Genomic DNA, 27,964 nt, shown 5'->3' with positions numbered 1-27,964 from the left:
TTACAGACCCCAGTCAGATTTTCCCAGACCAAACTGGTCTCCTCTCAGGAGGAAAGAGTCAACTGCATCAGTTTTCCCTGAGGGTGGGACCCAGCAGATTAAAAGGCTTTTCTATGAAGCCTCTGGACTCTACGTTTTTCCTATCCTGCCTAGTATGTGGTGCTTTTCTGCCTGCAGGTCTCACCAGCATAAGGTGATGTGGTACCTTTAACTTCAGCAGACTCTCCCTGCTGGGGGCATGGTGGAGACAGAGGAGAGGTTGTAGGCTGGCTTTAATTGCTTCCCTTTTCCAGACCCTGGGGTCTGAATTCCTTGAGGGAGGGATTCCACCTGAGCTGGGCCCCACCCCTCTCCTGGGGAAGGCACAGGCTCTAGACAAGCTCTCAAACAAGCCTGTTTCTGCCTATGCCTGGGGCAGTGGAGCCCGAGAAGCCTTGCAGCTGTATCCAAAGAGGAATCAATCCACAGAAACAGCCAGAAAAGAGAAAAAGAAAAATCCCTTTCAGAGCAGGACCCCGTTCCTAAGATTTGCCAATCAAGAGATTAAGTCGGTAGGCTGCTCTGTGTACCTCCAGGTCCTATGTGCCCCCTCCTTTCCTGCAGGGCTCAGACCTTTTCAGATCCAAAAAACCTGTTTTTAAAATTTTTCCTCTATCTGTCACCCCTGCCCCCTCTGCACGGGGCAAAAACCAGTGACCTTCACTTTTACTCGAGGTTCAGCTGAGTTGGGGGCCTATTTTTAGTAGTCGGAATTTGTTAATTCTACAATTGGTGTTTGGTTGTGCTCAGCCCATGCTGCTAGTAAAGTCTCTTTCCTTTCCCCTCTGGGAAGCAGCCTGTGGGGGAGGGGCACCAGCTGCCGGGGCTTCGGGAACTCATGATTCTGGGTGGGCTTGCAGCTGGTCCAGCTGGTCCAGACTGGGGTACGCTGTGTGTCTGGTCACTGACGTGTCCCCAGCAGTTTTTCTGTACTGTTCCTGGCTATTTACTAGCTGCTCTGGAGGATGAACTAAATTCCACACCGCACTAAGCTGCCATCTTAGCTCCCAGTATCAATTAGAGATATGAATGAAACTCATCTTGTTAGGAATAAGGTAAATCAAAATACAGAGTAAAAGATGCTATTTTAAAACTTCAACCTCTGTGTGAGACCAAAGGAAGATATATTTATTTTGTCTAAAATTTAAATCTCCTGTAGCACACTCTCTGATTTCACCTGTCTGGTCAATTTATCTAAACAACCTAATTACATGGAATCTAGAATGGGGAATGAGACTTTTTTATTCTGTACAGATTATTATAATACCCTGATACAGTATTTTGGGCAGAAAATTAAAAAAGTATTTGCAAAATCCCTTGAGGGACTGGAGAAAAAATATAGTACTATTAAACTTGCCCACCTGGAGAATTTCTGATAAATTTCTTAAGCATTAGGGACTCCCAATTTAATAAACCAAACCCTCAATCTTGAGGCTTGCCCTTAAGAAATTTATTTCTGTAATGGTAATGCTAAGCCTAATTATAATTATACCTAAGAGTAACCCCTAGATAACTTCTTTTGTTGCTCAGATGTGGCCTCTCTCTCTAAGCCAATCTCTGAAAATTAACTCACTACCCTTCCCCCACCCCATGTGATACATGACTTCCAGGGATAAGCCTAAGCCTAGTCCTGGCACTGTGGGTATGACAATGCCTTCTATACCAAAAAGGGGGAAAATAAATTAAACAAAATAAAGTTGCAGTGGTTAAGAAATTTCAAATAGAGACAAGAAGTCATTCTGAATGCTGGTCTTAAGCAAGCTTCAGTGAGATACTGCAAATTGCATAGTATGCTAAGCCCCAACCAAAAGAATTCCTGAAAACCTTAAAGAATACCGTGAGCTCACAGTGGTCAAAACAGCATGGTACTGGCACAAAGATAGAAGCATTGACCAATGGAATCAAATAAAGAGTGTAGAAATGGACCACCAAATTTATGGTCAACTGATCTTTGACAAGGCCCCCAAATCCTCGAACTGGGACAAAATAGTCTTTTCAATAAATGGGCATGGGGGAACTGGATATCAATAGCCAAAAGAATGAAAGAGGACCCTTACTTTACACCCAATTCAAAAATTAACTCAAAGTGAATCAAACACCTAAATATAAGAACTAGCACCATAAAGCTTCTAGAAGAAAATGTAGGGAAACATCTTCAAGACCTAGTAATAGGAGGTAGTTTCCTAAACTTTACACCCAAAGCTCAAGCCTCAAAATCAAATGTTTCTATACCCCAAAGGACTGTCAAAAAGGTCAAGAGGCAGCCAATACAATGGGAGAACATATTTGTAAATCACACATCGGACAAAGGTTTGATATCCTGTATACACAAAGAAATCATACAACTCAACAACAAAAGAACAAACAACCCAATTATAAAATGGGCTAAAGATATGAATAGGCATTTTTCAGAAGAGCAAATACAGATAGCTCAAAAGCACATGAAGAGATGTTCATTTTCATTGGCTATAAGGGAAATGCAGATCAAGACTACAATGAGATACAACCTCACACCTATAAGACTGGCTGTTATTAAACAAACAGGAAACTATAAATGTTAGGGAGGATGTGGAGAAACTGGGCCAATTATGCACTGCTGGTGGGAATGTATAATGGTGTAGCCACTATGGAAGACAGTTTGGCGGTTCCTTAGGAAGCTAAATATCGAGTTGCCCTATGAACCAGTAATAGCACTACTTGTTGTATCCACAGAAGAGCTGAAAGCAATGACACAAACAGACATTTGCACATTGATGGTTATAGCAGCATTATTCACAATCGCCAAAAGATGGAAACAAACCAAATGCTCATCAACAGATGAGTGGATCAATAAAATGTGGTATACATATGATGGAATATCATGCAGCAGTAATACGAAATGATGTCCTGAAGCATATGACAAGATGGATGAGCCTTCAGAACATAATGCTGCGTGAAATAAACAGACACAAAAGGATAGATACTGTATGATTCCACTTTTATGACCATGGTAAAGATAAAATCAGAGGTTTATGATACAGAATATAGGGGACTTAGAGATACATAGAAGCTAGAGATGGGTGAATGGTTAGCTAATGAAGTTGAACTCCAACATAAGGGAATAGATACTAATGAAGATGGTTCTCTAGTGGGTCTTTAAGTAATATTACCATATTGAAGATGAACAAGATTGAAAAGGGTTGTATAGAGCTATGTGCCCCACTGATTACAACTAGAAATATAAATTAGTTCTTGCAAGAACTACTTCAAAGGTATGATTTGTGTACAAAGAGCGTTTATTAAGTCCAGGGTACAGGGGGAAAACTGCCTTTACATGCTATGGGCTTTGTTTAAAAGGAAAACATCAGCAGTACCACAGCAACAGCAGAGGTAAATAATGGGGCGAGGGACAAGAGTTAACAGGAGGTTTTGAATTCCTATTTGGTGAGGGTGTGTTTATTGGTTATCTTTCTCATGGGAACAATGAAATTATCCAAAATTGAGAGTGTTGATGGACTGTGGACTTGGGCATTATACATGATGCTTGATGAATGCAGGTGGCTGAAGGATGCACTGATTGAGAAGTAGATTGGTGAATGATGGTGTATACATATTGTGCTGGTTTGAAAGGAAGTATGCCCCCTAAGAAAAGCCATGTTTTAATATAAATCCCATTTCTTAAAGGTAGAATAATCCCTATTCAATACTGTATATTTGAAACTGTAATGAGATCATCTCCCTGGTTGATGTGATTTAGTTAAGAATGGTTGTTAAACTGGATTAGGGGATGACATGTCTCCACCCATTTGAGTGGGTCTTGATTAGTTTCTGAAGTCCTATACGTGGCATAATTTTATTCTTGGCCTGGTAGCTTAGTCTCTTTCTCTCCCTCCCTCGCCATTTTGGCACGTCCGGTTCTTCTAGACCTCTAAATTACAGGCCTCACCAGCGACTAGTGATGATGCAGCCTTGTCTCTCTAACCCTATTGGCCTTCTCCTTAGTCCTCCACCTACCCAACATCCTCTGCTACGGGTACACTCAGGAACAGCATCTCTATGGTCACAGTCACTCATCCGTCCTCCCTGTGTGATTGGCTACCCTCCCCTGGAGGCCACGCCCTAACTCCGCCTCTCCTCAAACTGTATATAATCCAGGGCTCGTCAAGCCTCGTGGTCTTTAGCTTCTGGCGGCCCTGGCATAAGCGTCTACCAACAATAAAGCTACCTCGCTTCATGCCTTAATTGACTCGGCCTCCAGTCCTTTAGACCCGCAGCGAGGTCTCCTGCGTGCGCCCCTTGGACCCAGACCCCCGGCTCGAGCCCCTTTTCTGCGTGCGGCAGTGTCGTCTAGCAAGCAGTGAGAAGCTGAGGAGTAGAGGGTCCCCGATAGCTTAGCGGTTGGGCCAAACCGCACCTATAAAAGAGGAAACATTTTGGAGAATGAGAGATTCAGAGAGATTCAGAGAGAGTAGCACCACAAAGCAGAGAGTCCACCAGCTAGCAACCTTTGGAGATGAAGAAGGAAAACGCCTCCCGGGAGCTTCATGAAACCGGAAGCCAGGAGAGAAAGCTAGCAGATGACGGCGCCATGTTCGCCATGTGCCCTTCCAGCTGAGAGAAGCCCTGACTGTGTTCACCATATGCCTTCTCATTTGAGAGAGAGTACCTGAACTTCATCGGTCTTCTTGAACTAAGGTATCTTTCCCTGGATGCCTTTGATTGGACATTTCCATAGACTTGTTTTAATTGCGACATTTTCTAGGCCTTGGATCTGTAAACTAGCAATTCATTAAATTCCCCCTTTAAAAGCCATTCCATTTCTGGTATATTGCATTCCAGCAGCTAGCAAACTAGAACACATATGATCAAATGTTCTGCTGCTACAAAGAGGAACGAAGTCGTGAGGCATGCAATGATGTGAATGAATGTGTAGGACATTTGGTGAGGCAAAATAAGCCTGAAATGAAAGAACAATTATGGTATGGTTTCCTTCAGAAAATGCTTATAAGAAAATAGGGGCCTAGATTGTAAGCTTTTATAGCACACACATTTAGTCCAGAATGGTAATAATTATTTCTGGACTTCGAGAGGCTGTTATATATATAAAACGTGACATTTAGAGATAAGAACAAAGCTGATCAGGTTGGGGTTAAAGTAATTCAGAACAAAGGGGTAACGAAGACATTATCTAATTTTAGAACCACACATACTCTTTGAGACCAATGGAAGAAAGTCGTATTTGGTCTGGAACTGAAATTTTCTGTAGCACATCATCTAACTCAACCTAACTGTATAGCTAGATCATTTGAACAACTGTAACACAGGGAGCCCAGAATAAGAAAGAGGTCCTTTATTCCTGCATAACTTAATGTAATGCCTGGATACATCCTAGAGTATATGAAGCAGATAATCAAAAAGTATTGGCAAAGTCCCCTGAGGGAGGGGAGAAAGAATATGGAATTATTAAACCTTACCATCAGGGAATCCCCTGATACTGTGCTAAACTTTAAGGATACCCAAATCAATAGGCCATGCCTATTGATCATGAGGCTTACTTTTGTGAATCTTATGTAGGGAGCGGAGAAGCTTAGACTACCTATAGGCATGCCTAAGAGTTACTTCTGGAGAACCTCTGTTGTTGCTCAGATGTGGCCTCAGTCTCTTTAAGCTCCAACTCTGCAAGTGAAATCACTTCCCTCCACCATACATGGGACATGACATCCAGGGGTGAAAGTCTCCCTGGCGATGTGAGAGAGGACTCCAGGGATGAAGCCAGACCTGGCACTGCGGGATCAACAATTTCATCCTCACCGAAAGGGGGGAAAGAAGTGTAATAAATAAAGTATCAGGGGCAGAGAGAGTTCAAATAGAGTCAAGAGGCTACTCTGGAGGTTGCTTTTATGCAAGCTTCAGGTAGACCTTGCTACCTATCATAACCTACTAGGACCATTCCAGCCAATCCTAAAGAACACCTAGGGCAATATATAAGATACCACAAGGGTCCAGGCACTAGAGTAACTTTCCAGAAACTACAACCTCCAGATGGGTCTCTGGTCCAGATAAGTCCTGAAACCTAGCCCAGCCTCTCCAGAATATCAGATCATTCCATCTCCCTACCCCATATTATTGACAGACCCTTTCAATACGAAAAAGTTAGAATGGCCAAAGCCCAAACACCCCCAAAGAGAGGGATAGAAAGATCAAAGGTGATGGTGGAATTATACAAAGAAGACAGGATTTCACAAATGAATATGCTTGCTGAATCATTAAATTGATAACTCTTTTAGTCTCCAGTATCTTAGAGCAGCTAGAAGTAAGAACCTAAAATTGTGGAATTGTAACCCATGTCAAACTCTGAAATATGTTCTACAACTAATTGTGGTGTTGTGTTTTGAAATTTATTGCTTTTTTGCATATATGTTATTTTTTATAAGAAACAAAAAAAGGCGATATGATGATAAAAGAAATATTTATCCCTTCTAGCCTCTTATATTCTATAGCAGTTAGAAGGAAAAATCTGAGAGGATCTTATGGTGGCCCATGAGAAACTCTGGGATCTGTCCCGTAACTACTTGTTGAAGAGTGCTTTGAAAACTATTGCTTTTTTTCCTTTGCCTTGTATATATGTTATATTACACAATAAAAAGGTTAAAAAAAAAAAAAAAAGAAAGAATAGCCTGGGCTCTCTCTAAGACTCTATAAAAGTTTTAACTATTATGTTTATTTTTTTTCAGAAACTTAAAGCCTCCAGATGGCTCCTCTGCCAGATAAGCCCTGAAACAAAGAGGTACTAGTCCCCCCATGAATATCAACCAGTTTCATTCGTCTACCCCATGATGCTGAAACCACTTTTCAGCATGATGAAGTTAGAATGGTCATTGCCCAGATACCCCTGAAGACTGAGAGAACGGTAAATGAGAAGGAGGAGTTGTAACTGGAAAGTTACGATTTAACGAATGATTATGACTTCTAACTCATTATATAGATATTTCTTTTTAGTTTAGTGCATTAGAATAGCCAGAAGGAAATAGCTGCATTGTTGAACTGTAATCCAGTAGTCTTGATCTTTTTCTAAAAAAATATATTTTTACTGATAAAACTTAAATACATTCTTTTTTTAAAAATATTTTTATTAATAAAACAACATACACACAAATATTCTTAACATACAAACATTTCATACATGGTACACAATCAATGATTCACAATATCATCATATAATTGTATATTCATAGCCATGATAATTTTTTTGAACATTTGCATCACTCCAAAAAAAAGAAATAAAGAAAAAAGAAACAACTCCTACATACCATACCCCTTACCCCTCACTCTCATTAACCACTAGATTTTCCATCTACCCAATTTATTTTAACCTTTGTCCTCCCTATTATTTGTTTATTTTTATCCATATTTTTTATTCATCTGCCCATACACTAAATAAAAGGAACATCAGACACAAGGTTTTCACAATCACACAGTCACATTATAAATGCTACGTCATTATACAATCATCTTCAAGAAACAAGGCTACTGGAATACAGCTCAACAGTTTCAGGTACTTCCCTCTAGCCACTCCAATACAGTGTAAACTAAAAAGAGCTATCTAAATAATGTATAAGAATAACCTCCAGGATAACCTTTCAACTCTGTTTGAAATCTCTCAGCCACTGAAACTTTCCTTTGTCTCATTTCTCTCTTCCCTATTTTGGTCAAGAAGGCTTTCTCAATCCCTTGATGCTAGGTCCCGTCTCATCCCGGAATTTCTGTCCCATGTTGCCAGAGAGATTTACACCCCTGGGAGTCATGTCCCATGTAGTCGGGGAGGGCAGTGGGTTCACTTGCTGTGTTGGCTTAGAAAGAGAGGCCACATGTGAGCAACAAAATAGGTTCTCTGTGGGGGGACTCAGGCCTGATTTTAAGTAGGCTTAGCCTATCATTTGCAAGAATAAATTTCATAGGGGCAAACCCCAAGATTGAGGGCTCTGCCCATTGATTTGGTTGTCTCTATTGCTTGTGAGAATATCAGAAATTCTCCATATGGAGAAGCTGAATATTTCCTCCATACTCCCCAGTGCCCCAAGGGGACCTTGCAAATATTTCTTTCTTCACTGCCCAAATGACTCTGGAATATTTCGGGGCATTTTACTAACCTGGACAAACCAACAAGTCTCATGCCTTAGTCAAGATTCCACGTACTGGGGAAAAGAGAATATTCAAAGAAATAATGGCTGAAAACATCCCAAATTTAATGAAAGACATGAATATATACATTGAAGATGTCCAACAAATTCCAAACAGGATAAACCCAAATTGACTCACAGTGCACCATGTTATAATCAAATTGTCGAATGTCAAAGAAAATGAGAGAATTCTGAAAGTCACAAAAGAGAAGCAACATGCTATATACGAGGGAACCATGATAAGATTAAATGCTGATTTCTCATTGGAAACATGGAGGCAAGAAGACAGTGGAAAGACATCTTTAAAATGCTGAAAGCAAAAAACTGCCAACCAAGAATTTTAATCTGTCAAAATTATCTTTCAAAGGTGTGTTAGTTTGCAAGCTGCCAGAATGCAAAATACCAGAACTGGAATGGCTTTTAAAAACGGCAATTTTATAAGTTTACAGTTCTAAGCCTAAAAAATGTCCAAATTAAGGCATCCAGGGAAAGATACCTTAATTCAAGGTAGGCCAATGGGTCAGGAACACCTCTGGCACATGGATGGCGTCTGCTGGTCCCTTGCTCCTGGCCTCTGTTGCCTTCAACCTCTGCTCCTGTGGGGGCTCCTCACTTTGCTTTTCTGGGGCTGGCTTTAAATTCTTGGCTTCTTTTGACTCTCTCCAGGTACTGGCTTGCTTTAACATCTTGTGGTGATGTCTGCTAGGCTCCAAACATCTCCAAACATCTGTGTCTTTGTTCCCCAAGTGTTTGCATCTGTCTCAGCTCTGCTCTGAAGTTTCTGTCAGCTCTCTTATTTCTGAGGCTTCTGTCATTTCTGGCTCTCTCCAAAATGCTTCCTCTTTTAAAGGATTCCAGCAAACTAATGGAAACCACTTGGAATGGGCGGAGTCACATTTCCACCTAATCAAAAGGTCACACCCCTAATTGGACATGCCAATCTCCATGGAGATAATCTAATCAAAAGTTCCACATTGCAATGTTGGCACAGGATTAAGAGAAAGGGCCGCCCCACAAGATTGGATTAGACTTAAAACACAGATTTTCTGGGGTACATAATACTTTCAAACTGGCACAAAATGTGAGGGAAAGATTAATACATTCCTAGATAAAGAAAAGTTGAGGAAGGTTATCACCACTAGGCTGGCCCTACAAGAGATGCTAAAGAGAGTTCTGCAGGTTGGAAGAGAAAGATACTAGACAGTTGACTGAGGACACATGAAGAAATAAAGATCTCTGGTGATGGTAAATATAAATTCCAGCACTATTTCCTTTTTATTTGTGATTTCATTTTTTTTACTTCCTACGGGATGTAAAAGGGAAGCGCATACCATGTAATGATAAATCGGTGGTTCTGAGTTCATAATGCATAAATATGGAATCTGTGATAAGAACTACATAAAAATGGGGGAAAAGAGGATTTAGGTTTAGAAACATAGTCTATGTATGCCACGAAGTTCAGTTGGTATCAAAGGAAATGAGATTGTTATAGATTCAGGGTGTTTAATATAAGTCTCATGGTAACCAGAAAGAAAATATCAGAGAATATGTAAGCTCATGGAGACAGAAAATAGAGTACAGATTACCAGGGGTAGGGAGCAGGGGCAGTGAGGAATTAATGCAAAATGAATGTAGGGTTTCCACTTGGGTGAAGGGAATGTTCTAATAAGGGGTGGTGGTGAGGGTACTGTAACACTGTGAATATGATTAATTCTACTGAATGATATGCTTGGGAAGGGTTAGAAAGGGAAGATTTATGTTGTACATGTGCTTCCACAATTAAAAAGAAAGAATGAAAGAGAAACTAAAGAGTAATGACAATTAAATGCAAGTATAGGTTACAAGATGGGGTCTAAGAATGAAGGAGAAGAGGCTCAGAAGGACATTATTGGCACATAAGAAAAACTGGCATGTAGAGTGTTAGCCTTATATAAATGTTAAATTTCTTGAACTTGATAATTGCACTTGAGGTGACTGCATAAGTGAATATCCCTGCTTGTAGGAAATGTGCATGAAAGTATTATGTGTTCAAGGAGTATGAGGCATACATCCTGCTCACAGGATGTTTAAAAATAGATAGGTAGATAGAGAGATAGAATGATATAGGAAAGTTGGCCACATGTTAAATGGTAGATTTGGGTATCTGGGGGAGTGGGGGTATGTTGGAGTTCTGACTGTATGGGGTTTATATTATTTTTGCAACTGTCATGTAAATTTGAAATTATTTCAAAATTAAAAAATATTTGTTTAGGAACCTAAAAAAAAAAAAAAAGATTCCACGTACTCACCCAGTAGCCTTGCTCTTTGATAATGATTGTATAACTATATAGCCTTCATATTGTGACTGTGTGATTGTAAAAACCTTGTGACTAACAACCCTTTTACCCAGTATTTGGGTAGATAAGTAATTAAATAAAGACACGCATGAAAAAAATAGGCTGGGAATATGGGGCAACAAAACCCCTATATACGCTATGGACAAGAATTAACAGTACTACTTTAATGATCTTTCATCAGTTTGTGACAGATGTAATTACTGTTTAAAAATAATAGAATTACAAAAAAAAGTGCTATCATCAATTGTAACAAATTTTCCTCACCAATGCAAGTGTTGGTGATGGGGAGGTGTATGGGGATTCTGTATTTTATACATGTTTGTTCTGTAAACCCAACCTTTCTCTAAGAAAAATTGTTTTAGGGAAAAAAAGTTGTACGAATTTTACATTGTAAAATTCTATTGTACGAATACTCTAATGCCCCTAATCGCCTATAAGGGGCCAGATATTTGGTTCACTTGCAGAAGTACCTACTTCCTCACTTTGTTCCCCTCTCCCCTATTCGGCCTTTTTCATATAAATATCCCTGTACACTTCTGCTATGGTACTTCCCAATCACCCATTGAACACAGCAATAGGCATACAAAAGGATCCTCTAGATGCAGTTGCTTCAAAGTCTCTTCACTAGTAGGACTGCAGAACGAACTTTTTCTTCTTCTAACTCTTTAGTAGACATTTTTAAAATTATTCACACACATTGATATAAGCATTAATCCTCAGGGATGACAGTGTAAACTAGAGGTGACTATGGGCCACCAAACATTGTGAGGTTTTTGGTTAGCACAGCGTTTTTAAAAGTTTTGAATGAAAATATGATACTACTACAGACCTACCTAAATGCTTAAAAATAAAAAAGACAGCCAACAGTAAGTATGGATGTGGAACAACTGGAAACCTCATACACTGCTGAAATGAATATAAATGGTACCATTGCTTTGGAAAACTGTTTGGTAAAGCCAAACATATGCATACCTTATGATCCATTAATTCCGCTCCTATGGTACACCCAACAAAAATGTGTACTTCCCCCAAAATAAACACAACAGCACTAGAAACTATTCAAATTCCAAAATATAATAGATCCACTGATATACATAAAAAATGGGATACTATCCAATAATGAGAACTAACTAGTCACAGCTATATGAAAATATATGGGTGAATTTCACAAACAATAGCAAAGAGGGTAGGGAGGGAGGGAGGAAAATGGTATTATACTACTCCAAGTTTCCTGTCTTTTTTGTGATGTCATACAATTTTAACTCCAAGTATATGGTGATAAGTTAAAGATACACACTATTAATCCCTAGACCAACCAATGAAAAAAATAATGCAAAGAGATTAAGCAAAACAAAACAAAACAAAACAAAAAAACAATAGAGGAATTGAAAAGAAAACAAGCCAGAGGAGGTAAATAGAAAACAAATACCAAAAAGGCAGACCTAAGTATAAACACTAATAATTACACAAAATGTAAATGGATTTTTGAGACACAGGTTAAGCAGAGCTTAGAGGAAGTTTATAGGTTTAAATGTTTATATCAGAAAGGAACAAAGGGTTAAAACCAATGACCTAAATTTCCATCTGAAGAAGCGAAATAAAGAAAAGCAAATTAAACCCTAACTAAGCACAAGTAGGGAAATAATAAAGTACAGAAATCAACAAAATAAAAACATAAACAATAGAAAAAATCATAGAGTTAAAGGCAGGTTTTAAAAAAGATAAATAAAATTGACAAATTCCTAAGAGGATTGATCATTAAAAAGTGAACAAAGACCACAAATTAATATCAGGGACGGAAGAGGATATCACTACAGACACTAACAATATCATAAGGGTAAGGGAATATCAGGAACAGCCTTCTGCAAATAAAGTTGATAACTTAGGTGAAATGGAAAAATCTCTTGAAAAATACAATTTCTGAGCAGGTTACAGTGGCTCAGCAGGTAGAGTTTTCGCCTACCAGTTTGTTTACCGGTACCTGCCCATGTGTGCTGGTTTGAAATGATGTATGTACCCTAGAAAAGCCATGTTTTTATCCTAATCCCATTTTGTAAAGGCAGTCATTTATTGAATGTTTGAAACTATAATCAGATCATCTCCCTGGAGATATGATTTAATCAAGAGTGATTATTAAACTGGATTAGCTGGAGGTGTGTCTCCACCCATTTGAGTGGGTCTTGAGTAGTTTCTGGAGTCCTATAAAAGAGGAAACATTTTGGAGAAAGAAAGAGATTTGGAGAGAGCAGAGCAGAACGACATACTCATGAGAAGCAGAGGCAACAAGCCAGTAACCTTTGGAGATAAAGAAGGAAAATGCCTCCAAGGGAGCTTCATGAAACAGGAAGCCAGGAGGAGAAGCTAGCAGATGACTCCATGTTCACCACATACCCTTCCAGATGAGAGAGGAACCCTGACCATGTTCGCCATGTGCCCTTCCACTTGAGAGAGAAACCTTGAACTTCATCAGCCTTCTTGAACCAAGGTATCTTTCCCTGGATGCCTTTGATTGGACATTTCTATAGACTTGTTTTAATTGGGACAATTTCTCGGCCTTATAACTGTAAACTAGCGATTTATTAAATTCCCCTTGTTAAAAGCCATTCCGTTTCTGGTATATTGCATTCTGGCAGCTAGCAAACTAGGACACTATGTAAACAAAACAAAACAAAACAACAAACAAAAGAACCCACAATTTCCACATACTGACACAAGATGAAATAGAAAATCTGTATAGCCTTATATATAAAAAATAAATTTTATTACTTATTTAAATCTCCCCACATGGCAGACTCGAGGACCAGATGGTTTCACTGCTGAATTCTAGTGAAACAATTAAGGAAAGAATAATACAATGTTATACAAAATCTTTCAGAAAATACAGAAAGAAATATTTCCGACTTATTTTATGAGATACCTTCATACCAAAAACTGACAAAGATACTTTATAAAGAAAGAAAATTATAGATCAATATTCTAACCATAAACATAAAAATCTTAGCAAATTAATTCCAGCAATATATAAAAATATAAATCATCTGACCAGATGGGGGTTATCTCAGGAAGGAAAGATTGGTTTAACTTTCAAAAGTAAAAAAACAAAACAGAACAAAAAAAACGATTAATGTAATTTACCATATTAACACAATAAAGGAAAAACACCATATAATTATATAAATAGATGCAGAAAAAAACATTTGAAAAAATTCAACACTTATTCACTAAACAAAGAAAACACCTCAACAAAATAGCTATAGAAGGGAGCTTCCTCAATCTGATAAAGGTCATCTATATAGGTTAAAACAGCAACACACAGTTAAGAGAATTAAAAGATAAGCCACAGTCTAGGAGTAAATATTTGCAAAACACATATTTGATAAAGGATTTGTATACAAAATACACAAATAATTCTTAAAACTCAGTTATAAGATAACAAACCCAATGAATAAATGGGCAGTTCTGAACAGTCACCTTACTAAAGATATGCACATGGGAAACAAGCACATGAAAAGTTGCTCAACATTATTTGGCATTAGGGAGTTGCAAATTAAAACAATGAGAAAAAAACACTAATGAAATACCCCTATACACTCATACCCAAGAACTCTCATTACTAGTGGGAATGCAAAATGATACAGCTATATTGGAAGAGAGTTTGGCAGTTTCTTACAAAGCTAAATATTGTCTAATTGTCAAAGCTAAATTTATATAATTAAGTTGAAAACATATGTCCAAACAAAACCGCTACATGAATGCTTATAGCCGCTTAATTCATAACTGCCCCAAACTGAAAGCAACCTTCAACAAGTGACTGCGTAAACAAAGTAGTGATAAAACCGTATGAGATATCAAGCTATAAAAAGACATGGATGAACCTTAAATTCATTCTGCAAAGCAAAAGACGCCTTTCTGAAAAGGTTGTAAAATGTATGATTGCAATTATATGGCATTCTTGAAAAGGCTTAACTATATTGACAATAAAAAACCAATGGTTATTAGGAGTCTGGGGAGAGATAGGGAGAGTAGAATTGATAAAGAACAGCAGATTTTTAGGGCAGTGAAACTATTTTGTATGATACAGTAATGGTGGATACATGACATTATGTCTTTGTCAAAACCCATAGAACTGTACAGCACAAAGGGTCGACCTCAATAATAAGCAAATTTTAAAAATATATATCATTTAGGAGGCTAAGTTTCCCAGGAAGAAATGCAGACTGTGGCAAGAGAATGACAGTATAACAAATGTATGAAACAAACTCACTGAAGGGGATGGGAGGAAAAGCTGCTGACCTAAGTAACTTTGTAAATGAGTTGAGTCTGTAAGAAAAAGGCAAAAGGAACTGCACATAAACACTGTTCTCTAACTGGTAAAGCTGTTGCCCAGGGGAGAGTATGGGTTAAAACTTCGGGCATTGCTATATATGTATACCAGAATTGAATGATTTAAGTAAATGGATGGAGGATGGTGGGAGCCAGATTTCTCGAGTTGGAGTGGGAATTCAAATAAATAAGGGGAAGAAGCTAGAATGATCCATGTAATAATAGAGTTGGAGGCATCAGTATGAACTCATGTTGAGCTTAATACAGGGACAGATGGCTACTTATGGAAATATTTATTGATATGTGTATATAGATATGTTAGTATACTTATATGCATTTCCTTGCTCTGTCAAATGAGAGGGCCTAAAAGAAACAACAGCTCAGTAACAATGAGCACACCTAGCACCTATATCTTGATTTCTAATACAATTCTCCAATTAACAGAACCAGGGATCCCTGGAGAAAAATGACTGATTCTAAGTCTGGGTGAGGGGATAAACCTGGAGCATTTTGAAGAGCCAGAAAGGAACAAAGTGCTCAAAAAATAAACAAAACAGACCAATAAACACACAAAACATATTCAGGAGGGTACGTCCAAGGGGCACAGGAGCTCCCAATGCCCAAGGCTGAAATAATTTGAGCAACAAAATAAAATAGTATTGGGAATCCAAAATATAAATTAAATATACAAAAGTCTATACTGACATAAATGTTATTGAAAAAAAATAAATAAATGGGGAAGAAGAGTTGTCCTCAAGGAGGGGAAGTATAAATCCCTACTCCTTAAGTTTGGACTGCACATAGTGACTTCCTTCCAAATAGTACATATGAAAAGGAGGGTAAAGAGTAAATTTACAGTGGAGAAAGCTGAGAAACACCACATCAGTCAGATGACAAAGGTCAACATAAACAGTGATAAATCATGTTGATTGTATGTATCCTTTATATGATATAATGAAATGGAAATTTACCTCTGTGACCTTTTACTCCAAAACCTATCATGAGAAAACCATCAAATTCCAACACAGGGGTATCCTACAAAATACATAACTAGTTCTACTTAAAACTGTCAAGGTCATCACAAATGAGACTGAGAAACTGTCACAGGCAAGAGAAGCCTAAGGAAATATGAAAACCACATGTAATGTGGTAACCTGTAACAGGAGAAAGGACATTAGGAAAAAAACCAAGGAAATCTAAATAAAGTATAGACTTTTAGTTCATAATAACACCAATACTGGTTCATTAATTGTAACAAATGTAGCAACTGAAGTTAAGATGCTACTACTAGGGAAACTGGGTGCGGGGTATATCGGAACTCTACTATCTTCTCAAATTTTCTGTAAACCTAAAACAGTTTTTAAAAATAAAGTCTATTAAAGAGAAGGAGAAGTATAATATAGAAGGTAGGATTTAACAAATGAACATGACTGTTGAATCAGTATACTGATATTTCTGCTGGTCTCCTGTGTCTTAGAGCAGCTAGAACTAAAAATGAAAAATCATGAAACTGTAACCCATACCAAACTTAAAAATCTGTTCTATAACTACTTGTTAAAATGTACTTGGAAATGTATTACTTTTTGTATATATGTTATATTTCACAATAAAAAACATTTAAAAAGTCTTATCCCCACAAAGGATAGGCTAAGTCTACTTAAAATTAGACCTAAGAGTCACGCCCAGAGAACCTCTTTAGTTGCTCAGATGTGGCCTATCTCTTTTAACCAACACTGCGAGCAAACTCACTGTCCTCCCCCTCTCTATGTGGGGCTTGACTCCCAGGGGTGTAAACCTTGCTGGAAACACAGGACAGAAATCCTAAAATAAGCTGGGACTCTGTATTAGGGGATTGAGAAAGTCTTCTTGTGACCAAAAGGGGGAAGAGAGAAATGAGACAAAATAAAGTGTTGATGGCTGAGTGATTTCAAACAGAGTCAAAAGGTTATCCAGGAAGTTATTCTTATGCATTATACAGATATCCCCTTTTTAGTTTAAAGTGTATTAGAGAGGCTAGAGGGAAGTGCCTGAAACTGTAGAGCTGTGTTCTAGTAGCCATGTTTCTTGACAATGAATGTATAATGATATAGCTTTTGCAGTGTGACTGTGATTGTGAAAACCTTGTGTCTAATATTCCTTTTACCTATAGTATGGACAGACGAGTAAAAAATATGGATTAAAGATAAATAATGGGAGAACAAATATTAAAACAAATTGAAATGTTAAAACTAGATTGAAATACTAGTGTTCAATGAAAAGGAGTGGTAAAGGGTATAGAAAAAAATTAGGGGGAACAAAAGTTAAAATATACTGGGTAGATGGAAATACTAGTGATCAATGAGAGGAAGGGGTAAGGGGTATGGTGAATGAGTTTTTTCTGGAAATATTCTAAAAAATGATCATGTGATGAATATACTACTATGTGATGATATTGTGAGCCACTGATTGTACACCATGTATGGGACGTTTGTATATTAAGAATGCTTGTGTTCATATGTTATTTTGGCTTGTCAATTAAAAAAAATTTAAAGAAAAAAAAGAATCAAGGCTACTAGAACACAGTTCAACAATTTCAGGTACTTCCCTCCAGCCACTCCAATACACCACAAACAAAAAAGGGGCTATCTATATAATGCTTAAGAATAATCTCTAGGATATCCTCTCAACTCTGAAATCTCTCAGCCACTGAAATTTTCCTTTGTCTCATTTCTCTCGTCCCCCTTTTGGTCAAGAAGGCTTTCTTAATCCCATGATGCCAGGTCCCAGCTCATCCTGGGAGTTGTTCTGTCCCACATCACCAGGGAGATTTACACCCCTGGGAGTCATGTCCCACGTATGGGGGAGGGCAGTGAGTTCTCCTGCCGAGTTGGTTTAGAGAGAGAGAGGCCACACCTGAGCAACAAAAGAGGTTCTCTGACTCTTAGACCTAATTATAAGTATTCTTAGCTTTTCCTTTGCAGGAATGTTTCATAGGGGCAAACCCCAGATCAAGGACTCAGCCTATTATATTGGTTGCCCCCAATGCTTGCAAGAATATTAGAAAGTCTCCAAATGGGGAAGTTGAATATTTCCTCCTTTCTCCCCAGTCCCCCAAAGGGACTATGAAAATACTTCTTTATTCACTGCCCAAATTATCCTAGGTATATCAGGGCATCACACTAACCTAGACAAACCAACAAAATCCCATGCCCTATTTAAGATTTCATGTACTTTATTCATATCTCTACTTGAAGTTTGATGCCTTTTTCAACTTTTTAATCACTTTCTGTATGGGTTACTGCTGACTTTCATAGATCCAGAGCTCTAACTCTGAGTCTCAGGTGTCACATAAATTCCCAAAGTTTCTGCCCACTAGTCTGAGATGTCTCCAGGTTTACAATAAGCTATACAAAATTACAAGGTCTTATTCCCATTCTGGGCTCCCTGTGTTTGGGTTGTTTAAATGAGTGATTATCCAGGTAGGTTGATTTAGATTGTGAGTTACAGAAAATTTAAGTTCTAGACAAAATAAATCTCTCTGCTTTTTTGACTTATCTCTCCATGGTGTTCTATAGGAGAGATTTGTGAACTGTCTTCTACATACAGGACAAGTTCTGGAACGGCAAGTCTGTAATGAGTGTCCTGGTTCACCACTGGCGTAAGCCAGACAAATACGCTCCCAGTATGTGCATAAGGAACTCTGCTTCCTCAGGAACCGGGACCAGGGACCTGTACTGGGAGTGCAGACCAGTTCTGCACTGAACTGAGACGAGTGGGTTAGGGAAGGTGCCAGCCAGGGGTGTTGAGATCGTTCTAAGAAGCCTTTATCTTGATTTGGATATCAAGTAATGCCAAAAGTCAGTAAGAAAAGTCTGAAAACTGTAAAAGGCAGATATATCTTTTAAATGCAGCAATGTGAATATATATAGTAAGGAACAGTAGATCTGTGATCCCTGATAACACTACCATATTGCCACATACCACATTTCCCAGGCCAGGTAGGTCCTGAAACCCAGAAAGGCCAGCCTCTCCAAGCACATCAACTAATTCCACCCCCCATCCTATATTGTTGACACCTCTTTTCAACATGAAAAAATTAGAATTTTCTTCTACAGATTGTGAACAGAATCAATGGAGGAAGAGGAGTTATAACAGAGAAGATAGGATTTAGTAAATGAGTATGACTGCTAAATCACTATGACATTTCTTTTAGCTTCCAGTATTGAGGAGCAGCTAGAAGGAAAAACCTGAAAATGTGGCATGGTAACCCATACCAAACTTTAAAATCTGCCCTGTAACTACTTGTTAAAACATACTTAGAAAATTATTGCTTTTTTGTGTGTGTATGCTTTTTTCATTTCACAATTTAAAAAGTTTAAAAAATAATTTTATTGGTTATTTTATGTCTTTATTCTTGTTCCTTATTGCTAGTATCGTCCCTTATCTCTTCAATATTTATCATGCTATCTTTAAATTCTTTGCTGTCTTTCAGGTGTCCAACTATTCTGATTGGTCAGTTCAAACCTCCCTATACCTGGGACTATAGACTACTAGTCTGGAAAGGTGTACTGAAAAAGGAAGATCAGAGTGTCCAGTGTTTAAGGAGGAAAGGGGAAACACAGGACCATACATAATTTCTCCCATTTCGTATCATCTCACCAAACCACACTGCCTATCAGGGCCTTACCTTTAAACAGTTTTTATTATGAAATATAACATATATACAAAAAAGGAATAAATTTCAAAGTACATTGTAACTAGTAGTTATAGAACAGATTTCAGAATTTGGCACAGGTTTTTCCTTCTAGCTGTTCCAAGACACTGGAGACTAAAAGGAATATCAATATAATATTCAGCAGTCATTCTCATTTGTTAAATCCTATCTTCTCTGTTGTAACTCCTTCTCCTTTGATCCTTCCTCCAGTCCTTATGGGTATTTGGGTTATGCCCATTCCAACTTTTTCATGTTGAAAAGGGGTGTTGATAATATGGGATGGGGAATAGAACTAGTTGATGTTCTTGGAGAGAGGCCCCTCTGGATTTCATGATTTGTCTGGCTTAGGAACCCAACTTGAGGTTGTAGATTTCTGGAAAGTAATCCTTAGTATGTGAAACTTTTGTACAATCTTAGACTCCCAGGTTTTACTTAGGGTTAACAGGAATGATATTGTTTGGAGTTTGGCAAAGCTTGGTAATTAGCAATATCTACCTAAAGCGTGTGAAAGCATAGCCTCCAGAACAGCCTCTCAACTCTATCTGAACTCTCTTAGCCGCCGATACCTTATTTTATTACACTTATTTTCCCCCTTTTGGTCAGGAGACCATTTTTGATCCCACGGTGCAGGGTCTTACCTTTAAACCTAGATTAGGGAGAAAACTCTTGTAGGAGTCAGTCCCTAGATTACAGTCCATTCCATCAACTCTGATAGACTCGGAGTTCTATCAGACTCCATGGAAATCGTGGAGTGTAATGCCTACGGAAGGCCATTTCCCACCTATTTTCATCAACTCCTCACTTATCATGGCTTTTGCACTGCCCCTGATATTATACCTGTGGATACGTGTACCAGCAGTCTGGTGTGGTCTCCATTTCTACAGCAAGGAGGTCAGGTATGATTATCCCAAAGCCTTTTTTATGGTAAAAGGCCAGAGTATTTTTGGCTTTGTAGGCCATGTAGTCTGTCACAACTAATTGGCCAAAGGGCCATATTTTGCCATCTCATGTCCCAAGGGAAAGGTGGGGTTGGGAGTTAGGAGGCAAAAACAAAAATTAAACTATTTTTATTAATATGTACAATTATTGTCTCTACCAGTGGCCTTGTTAAGTTGCAGTCATTCTCCCCCATTCACAACTGCTGAAAACAGTGTTCTAACTTCCATTTTGTTGTCATTTTATTTTTCTGGATTGTATTTTCCTTTTACAGTTCTTCTAGGGAAAGAGCAAGAAGTACACAGTAATTTACCATTCTGGTAGGAATAGGAAACCAAGTCAACAATTGCTTTCTTTCGTGTTTTATTTATATATTTTTGGCAGCAAAATTGTGTTTATTAAAAAAAAACCTGGACCATGAACACACTTCACTGCTTCAGTTGAAGAACCCCAAGCCAAAAAAAGACCAATGTTAAAAGCAGCATTAACTGGTTACTTTCTTAAAAGATACATAAAAAGAACAAAATGCTACAGTATAAGAAGACAATCACCTTCTTGTCAGAAATCACAACTTCTTCCAAATAAAGAATATGACCCATCTGCCATATTGAATTGATATTTATTTCAGGACATGCCATGTCAAAATAAAACAAAAAAGTCAACCCTTGCCTTTAACAATAATATTGCATTATAAAAGCACTTTACAACTCCATCCTGTCTTTGAGCATAAGTTACTGGTATGTGGGCTAATGATTATCTGAAAGCATTTCTCTATTCAGATCCATAATCCCAGTGTTCTCTGAATATTACAAGGTGACAGTAAGTAGGAAGTGAAACAAGGAAGAGGAAAAAGGGAATAAAATTCTCCCAAAGGGTTTTGTTGCAATGAGAAGAGGAAGTATGAAGATATTGTTGTCTTTTCATCTTTATATTGTGTTAAGAATGTTTACAACTTTAAATTCAGCAGGCTGAGCTATATACTCAAAAATTTTCTTCCTGCAAACAATGTATTTACAAATGTGTTTATTAACTTACACAGCAATCTCACAATAACTAGTAAAGAGGGTGCACTCCTAGTATATTTGTCTGCAATGTTTTAAGGGAAATACATATTGCCAAGGTGATCAAGATCTAAACAGATTCAACAAAACATCCAAAAATTAAGAGTAGTTAAAAAAAAAAAGGCAAAGAAATAAATATCACCAAAGAGAAAAGATAAATTGTAGCTTAAATATAAAACTAACTCACTGGTTAATTAGTCTAACTATACAGATCTAATTAAAAGCAAAACCAGCCTGAAATACCTAACATTAAAAAAAAAAAAGCTAAAAAATAAGGCATAAATCTGCATAATATTGAACTTTATTTCCATTTGCTCCTCTTTCTTTTTTTTTGGTATGGGCAGGTACCGGGAATCGAACCCAGGTCTCCGGCATGGCAGGTGAGAATTCTACCTGCTGAGCCACCCACCGTTGCACCACCTTCCCTCTTTTTTTATGTACGCTTTTCCAGATATGACTGTACGGGCTTATGAGAAAATTGTTTCTTTCTTCAATTTGACCTCGAACGTTCTGAGCAAAGTATTTGCTATTCTGCTGAGGATTCTGTGTTGGTAAGGTCTAGAGATCAAATTGTTTTTACTGCTTATAATAGTTTTGATCATAGCACAAAATTTAAATTCATCCACTGGTTCCTCTTAAAAGGAATTTGGTTTCAACAGTTTCTTGCCTGAACAGCATTTAAAAAGAAGGGAAGAAAACTCAAGCAAAAGATGCTTGAAAAGATTTTACTAACAAATAGAGTAATAACTCTAACTAGAAACTTTTTAAATCTTGGGAGAAATAGTTCATTAGAACTTTTTTTATTTTACCATGAAGATTTAAATATTAAAAAACTGTACTGACATAGTAGATCACTTATCTCCCAGAGTCTAATAAAGCACATGTGAAAGGGTCATTTGTTTTGGTCAGAATATATTTTATGTTCTTCTACTTGTAAGTAGTCAGTATGTTCATTAGGATTCATTTTGAAGATTCACCAGAACCCTTTCCTCATTCAAGCATTGCCCACCATGATAGCTGAGATGACTTAAAGGAAGGTCTAAGGAATTTACATCAATGCTCAAGAATAATTTTGGAAATCTTGACTGAAGGCCTACATCAAGAAGTATCCCTAAATTTTAAGGATAATTCCAGTGGGTTTGGTCTGACTGCTGCCTTGCTATCTCCTGTTTGTTCTGGGAAGGGAGGGTAAGAATAAGGATTGGCTACGGAAGAGGAAGAGAAAGAGGGAGAGATCAAGTAGGTAGGCAAATGCTGTTGTAAATATATTGCTCCTTAATCAAGCCACACTCATACCATTGAGATTTCCATCATTTTGAAGTACATTGTCATAACATTAAAAAAAAGGAAAAAAATGTTAAGAAAATGTATCTAATTTTTAAAGTTATCACTGGAATATTCTGGAATCTTTTGGCTTTTTGTAAAATATAAATAATGAAGACTGACTTTTTTTGTGCTTGTGAAGCTATAGATCATCTCCACGAGACAGGCAGCAATGATGATTTGCAATATGTTATTACTGAAGGGAAAAGGTTCAAGCCAATATTCACACTGCAGTCAATGAAACAGTAAGGGGGCAAAAGCAGTGAGGTTTCCGGAAAAGGGTTAAAGATGCCATGGGAAATTAGCATGAACAGCTTCCTTCGCTGACAGGCTGCTCCTGAGGCTTTTCCAGTTTTATGTCAATCACTGAAAGAAAAGTTAAGGAGCTATAAATGGGAAAGTACAATTCTGCTAAACACTAACATCTCTGGCAAACCCTATACATGCCTATTTGGTTTCAGAGCCTACTTTTCTATTAAGCTGCTTCACCAAATGAGGTGCTCAAATGGAATACAACTATTTATACTTATATGCAGCAAGAATTAGAATAAGGTTGAAGCTCTATTCATGGTACTCTAATTCGAAGGGAATTATTCTACAGGAGAAAGTATCAAATGAAAATAACGTTTCTTATAGAAACAATACAATCCAAAAAAAGTCTATAAGAGAGTTCTAACAACAGGGGGAGAATTTAATAAATTACAGGAATTCAACTTAGTAGAGCACTACATGCCATTAAAAGTAATAAAGGCTGTTACCATTTCATACCCATGAGAAAGGCTACAATTGAAAAAACAAAGAACAGCAAGTTGGAGAAGATGTGGAGAAAAAGGAACACTTGTTCATTGTTGGTGGGAAGGCAAAGTGATGTAGCCACTGGGAAAAACAGTTTACCGAATTACCATATGACCCAGCAATTCCACTACTAGGTATATATATATACCCAAAAGAACTGAAAGCAGGGACCTGAACAGATCTATGCACATTGATGTTCATGGCATTATTCACAATTGTCAAAGGATAAAAACAACCAATGTGTCCATCAACAGAAGAATGGACAAACAATTGTGGTATATACATATAAAAGAATATTATTCAACCATAAAAGGAATAACATTCTCAATCACGTGACATATTAAATGAAATAAGTCAGATACAAAGGGATAAACACTGTATGATCTCACTGATATAACTTATTAGAATAAGCAAATTCAGAGTCCAAAACTAGAATACAGATTACCAAGACCTGGGGTGAAGACACGGAACGGGGAGTTAATGCTTAATTGGTTCAGAGCTTCTTGTTTGGGGTGACAGAAAAGTTTTCATAAGGATGGTGGTGATGGTAGCTCAATATTGTGAATGTAATTAATACCACTGAACTTTAGATTTGAATGTGGTTCAAAGGAGAATTTTTAGGTTGTATATATGTTACTAGAAAAAACTTTTTACAAAAAACTAAAACAACCATAGGACTGTACATCACAAACAGTGAACCTTAATGTAAACTATGGATGATAGTTAATAGTACAATTATAATATTTTTTCATCATTTGTAACAAAGATACCATACTAATTCAAAATGTTAATAGGGAAAACTGTATGTAAGGGGGGTGATATATGGGGACTGTGTATTTTCTGCATGATTTTTCTGTAAACCTACAACTTGTCTAAAGAAATTTTCCTTAAAGTAATAAAGGCTGTGAAAACAAATATTTAGAAGTGGGAAGACTGGAAGACAAAGTATTATGAACTCTGGTTTCATAAAATGTCTGCATATGAAAAAACAGAAAGTAAATATACAGCAAACATCGAAACTATCAAAATTCAAAATCCTTTGCACCAACTAATATTGCACGTGTTTCATTAAGTATGTTCTGTTTCTGGCCACCATAAAGTTCTAGACAAGAGTTACTTCTAACCTGTGCCAAGTGCAAAATGCAAATGTTAGAAAAAGGAGGGGGAAATATGACATACTGTGGGGAAAAAACCCCAGAGGCCAGTGAAAAAAAGACAGGAGACTGGGATTCTAAGGGTTCTCTGCTCATTAAAACACAAGTAAGCAAACAGAAATCCTCTCATTCATTAATTGTAGTGAGTGGTAGGTGTACTTGTATAACCATAACTCATTTAATATAGAAAATTTCTGAGCTTCTATGACCTGAGACAACAATCCTGGCTGTAAAAGGCAATGGCACAATTTTCCTTAGCTAGGTACTCTAAAGACTAGTGTTAACAATAATATTTTCGGAAGGCAAAAAAAAAAAAAAAAGGATACTGTCTTCTCTGCTTCTGTCCTGTGTGCTTTCCATTCCAGGCAAGGCTGCTGCAACACGTCGGAAGAGCTGTGGAAAAGAGAGAAATGTGATAATCAGGAGGGAAAACTTAGTAAATGTATCAAGTAAAGGTGGATGATCACTGTAGGGGGAGTTTAAAGGATATGACTTCTGGGTTACTTCTCATTTAGATTTTAGTTACATGAAAGCATATTAAAATGACTAGTCATTCTATAAATGAATATGTGAAAAACAGCACGCTAAATACAAAGAGGTACAAGACATGATCCCTGATTCCCAACTGGTAAGATAAGAAATGAGCAAATAGCTATGCAGTAAGCAGAAAAAAAAGTCATTTGCTTTATAAAAATAAAACATTATAGGAACTGAAAGTAAGGACAGATCATTCATTTAGTAAAACTGGATACTGGCATTCCCATCTTTCACAAGGTTAGGTTCTCAAGTCATATATAGTGAAAGCCAGGGTAGTCAAAATTATCCTTGATAACTGGCAAACTGTCTTTCAAAACGAAGGAGACTTTAATATATTCCTAGATTAAAAAAAAGCTGAGATGTGTGTCACCACTAGACCAACCCTACAAAAGATGCTAGAGAGTGCTTCACTTTAGGTTAAAAGGAAGGGGTAACAGATAATAGATAGAAGCCACATGAAGATCTGCATTGAGGGTAATAACATGGGTAAATACAAATGCCAGTATATTTGCATTTTTTATTTGTAACTTGTATTTACTGAGTATTCACTATCTATAAGGCATGCTGCATGTCCTTGCCACGATATTTGCTAGAACATTTTCTTTTCCTGGAAAAATGAGATGAAATCCACTAAGATATTCCACGTATATGGTGCTTTACTTGTCATTTCTAGGGGGAAACAGGTACTATCATTTAAGTTGATAGCCACAGTAATTAGCTCTGGGGATAATGACAAACTGAATCTTGACTCTCTATAGGAACTTTTGAGTTGAATATTTTGGGCTATAATTTCAGAAGTTTAATTTAAGGGGGCAGACTAGGGAAGGAGATCTCAAATTAAAATTTATCATTGTTGCCACCAGTTTACCTTTCTTATAAAGTTACCTAAATATTTTATAAGAAAAATTTCCATCCTGCAAAGAGCAAACTAAGCTGATCAATTCCACCAACTTACAGAAAAATTTCCTTTATGAAAGTAAATTGTGTTAAGTATAGGGAGTGTTTCATATACCACTGTAGTTCTCACTGTGTTGAGCGCTTAGTAAGTGTGTGCTGACTTTGATTTTAATTTTGGGAGTCTAGTATTTCTTGAATAAACAATTATTATCTGCTTTTTTTTTTTGGAGAGGGCACTTAACTCAATAGGTTTTCCTGCTTCTATCCTTACTCTCTACAGACTATCTTTCATAGAACAGCCAGATGTCACATCTGATTAAAACTCTCCAATGGCTTACTATCTCATTCAAAATAAAAGTACCAATCGTTACCACAGCATACAGGGTGTTTAGTACCTCTGACACTCATTTCTTATTCATTTGTTACCTCTCTCACACCACTCCAAGTGCATTGAGCTCCTTACTATTCCTTAAACACACCAACTACCTCCTATATCAAGGGTTTTAACTTGCACTTGATGCTTGGAATCCCCTTTTGTATATACATAAATGGCTCATTTCTTCAATTCCTTTAGATCCTTGCTCAAATATTACCTTTTCAGACCACCCTTTAAAATAAGGCAATATCACACACCCCTCCCCAATACTCTTTATCTCTCTTACCCCACTTTAGTTTCCTCCACAGTACTTCTCACCTTTTGAATACTATAATTCATTTATCAAAGTACTACTCTAGAATGTAAAGTCTATAAGGGCATGAACTTAGGTTGTTTGGCTGACTATTCTATCCCAGTCCCTAAAATAATAGAGCTAGGCATGTATGTGGTGATAAACAGCATCTGCTGAGTGAATTAATGACCGAGTAAAGCCTGGCCAATATAAAAGTTTCTTTTGTACCAGTTCATATTCATCATATTTTTGGATTTTTGACAATTCAGTGATATTAAAGTATTACCATGTTAGGGATGTGAAGCACAGAGGGTAATTTAGGGTTAGGGTAAATATGAGAGAGGCAGAATAGCATAGGGATTATATCTAATAAATGGGTTCAAATTCTAGATTAAGCTATTCTTAAGTAAGTTACACAGCCTCTAAAACTTTTTTTTACCTGTAAGTGAACTGGAGACACCTATCTACTTCACAGGAATATTGTAATAATTAAGTGAAATAAACACTTGGTACATTAAGTAGCTCTAATGTGTTAATAATTTCAAAGTTACATACTTTGTAAAGTCTCAGTTTTTATCTCTAAAACCAGAGCAACAACAGCAGTTGACTCACAACATTGTTACATGGATTCATTCTTAATTTCAACAAGTATCTGAGCACCTGGATATTATATATAAAGGGCTTGAAAGGAAGCCAATAAAGTTAATATTCATAACATGCTTTCAGTGTGTGCTAGATGGAGCTGTATTATGCTAATTTCTTTCTTCCATTGAATGCCCTGTCCTTTATCTATCCAAATCTTATACTTTCAGGTATTCAGCTCAGATTCTGCCATGTATTGTAATAACAGCTATACTGAGTTATATTTCATATATGATAAAAGTTACTTTTTTAAAGTATACAATTTAATCGTTTTTAGTATGTTCACAGAATTGTTCAACTACCATAACTAATTATAGCACCTTTTAAAGAACACCTATATCTGTTAGCATTCCCCCCCAACCCTAATCCCTGGCAATCACTAATCTAATTTCTATTAATTT

At 37.3% G+C, this 27,964-nt stretch overlaps 1 protein-coding gene across 3 annotated transcripts in view; it reads right to left on the bottom strand.

Moving 5' to 3' along the window:
* Nucleotides 1-20,832: 20,832 nt before the first annotated feature.
* The window catches only part of RAB6A (RAB6A, member RAS oncogene family), a 95,460-nt gene continuing 88,328 nt past the window's right edge, over nt 20,833-27,964 (bottom strand). For all 3 annotated transcript variants that reach the window (XM_077113624.1, XM_077113623.1, XM_077113625.1), the window contains exons 7-8: nt 25,146-25,212; nt 20,833-23,236 (exon numbers count right to left, since the gene is read on the bottom strand). In XM_077113624.1, the coding sequence (XP_076969739.1) occupies nt 23,172-23,236; nt 25,146-25,212 (132 nt within the window). In that variant the 3' untranslated portion in view covers nt 20,833-23,171. The remainder of the gene's footprint in view (nt 23,237-25,145; nt 25,213-27,964) is intronic.

Source organism: Tamandua tetradactyla, chromosome 8 (genome assembly GCF_023851605.1).
Source record: "Tamandua tetradactyla isolate mTamTet1 chromosome 8, mTamTet1.pri, whole genome shotgun sequence".
Lineage (NCBI taxonomy): Eukaryota > Metazoa > Chordata > Mammalia > Pilosa > Myrmecophagidae > Tamandua > Tamandua tetradactyla.
Note: the sequence above shows the minus strand (reverse complement) of the source record. Positions and strands in the feature narration are given on the sequence as shown.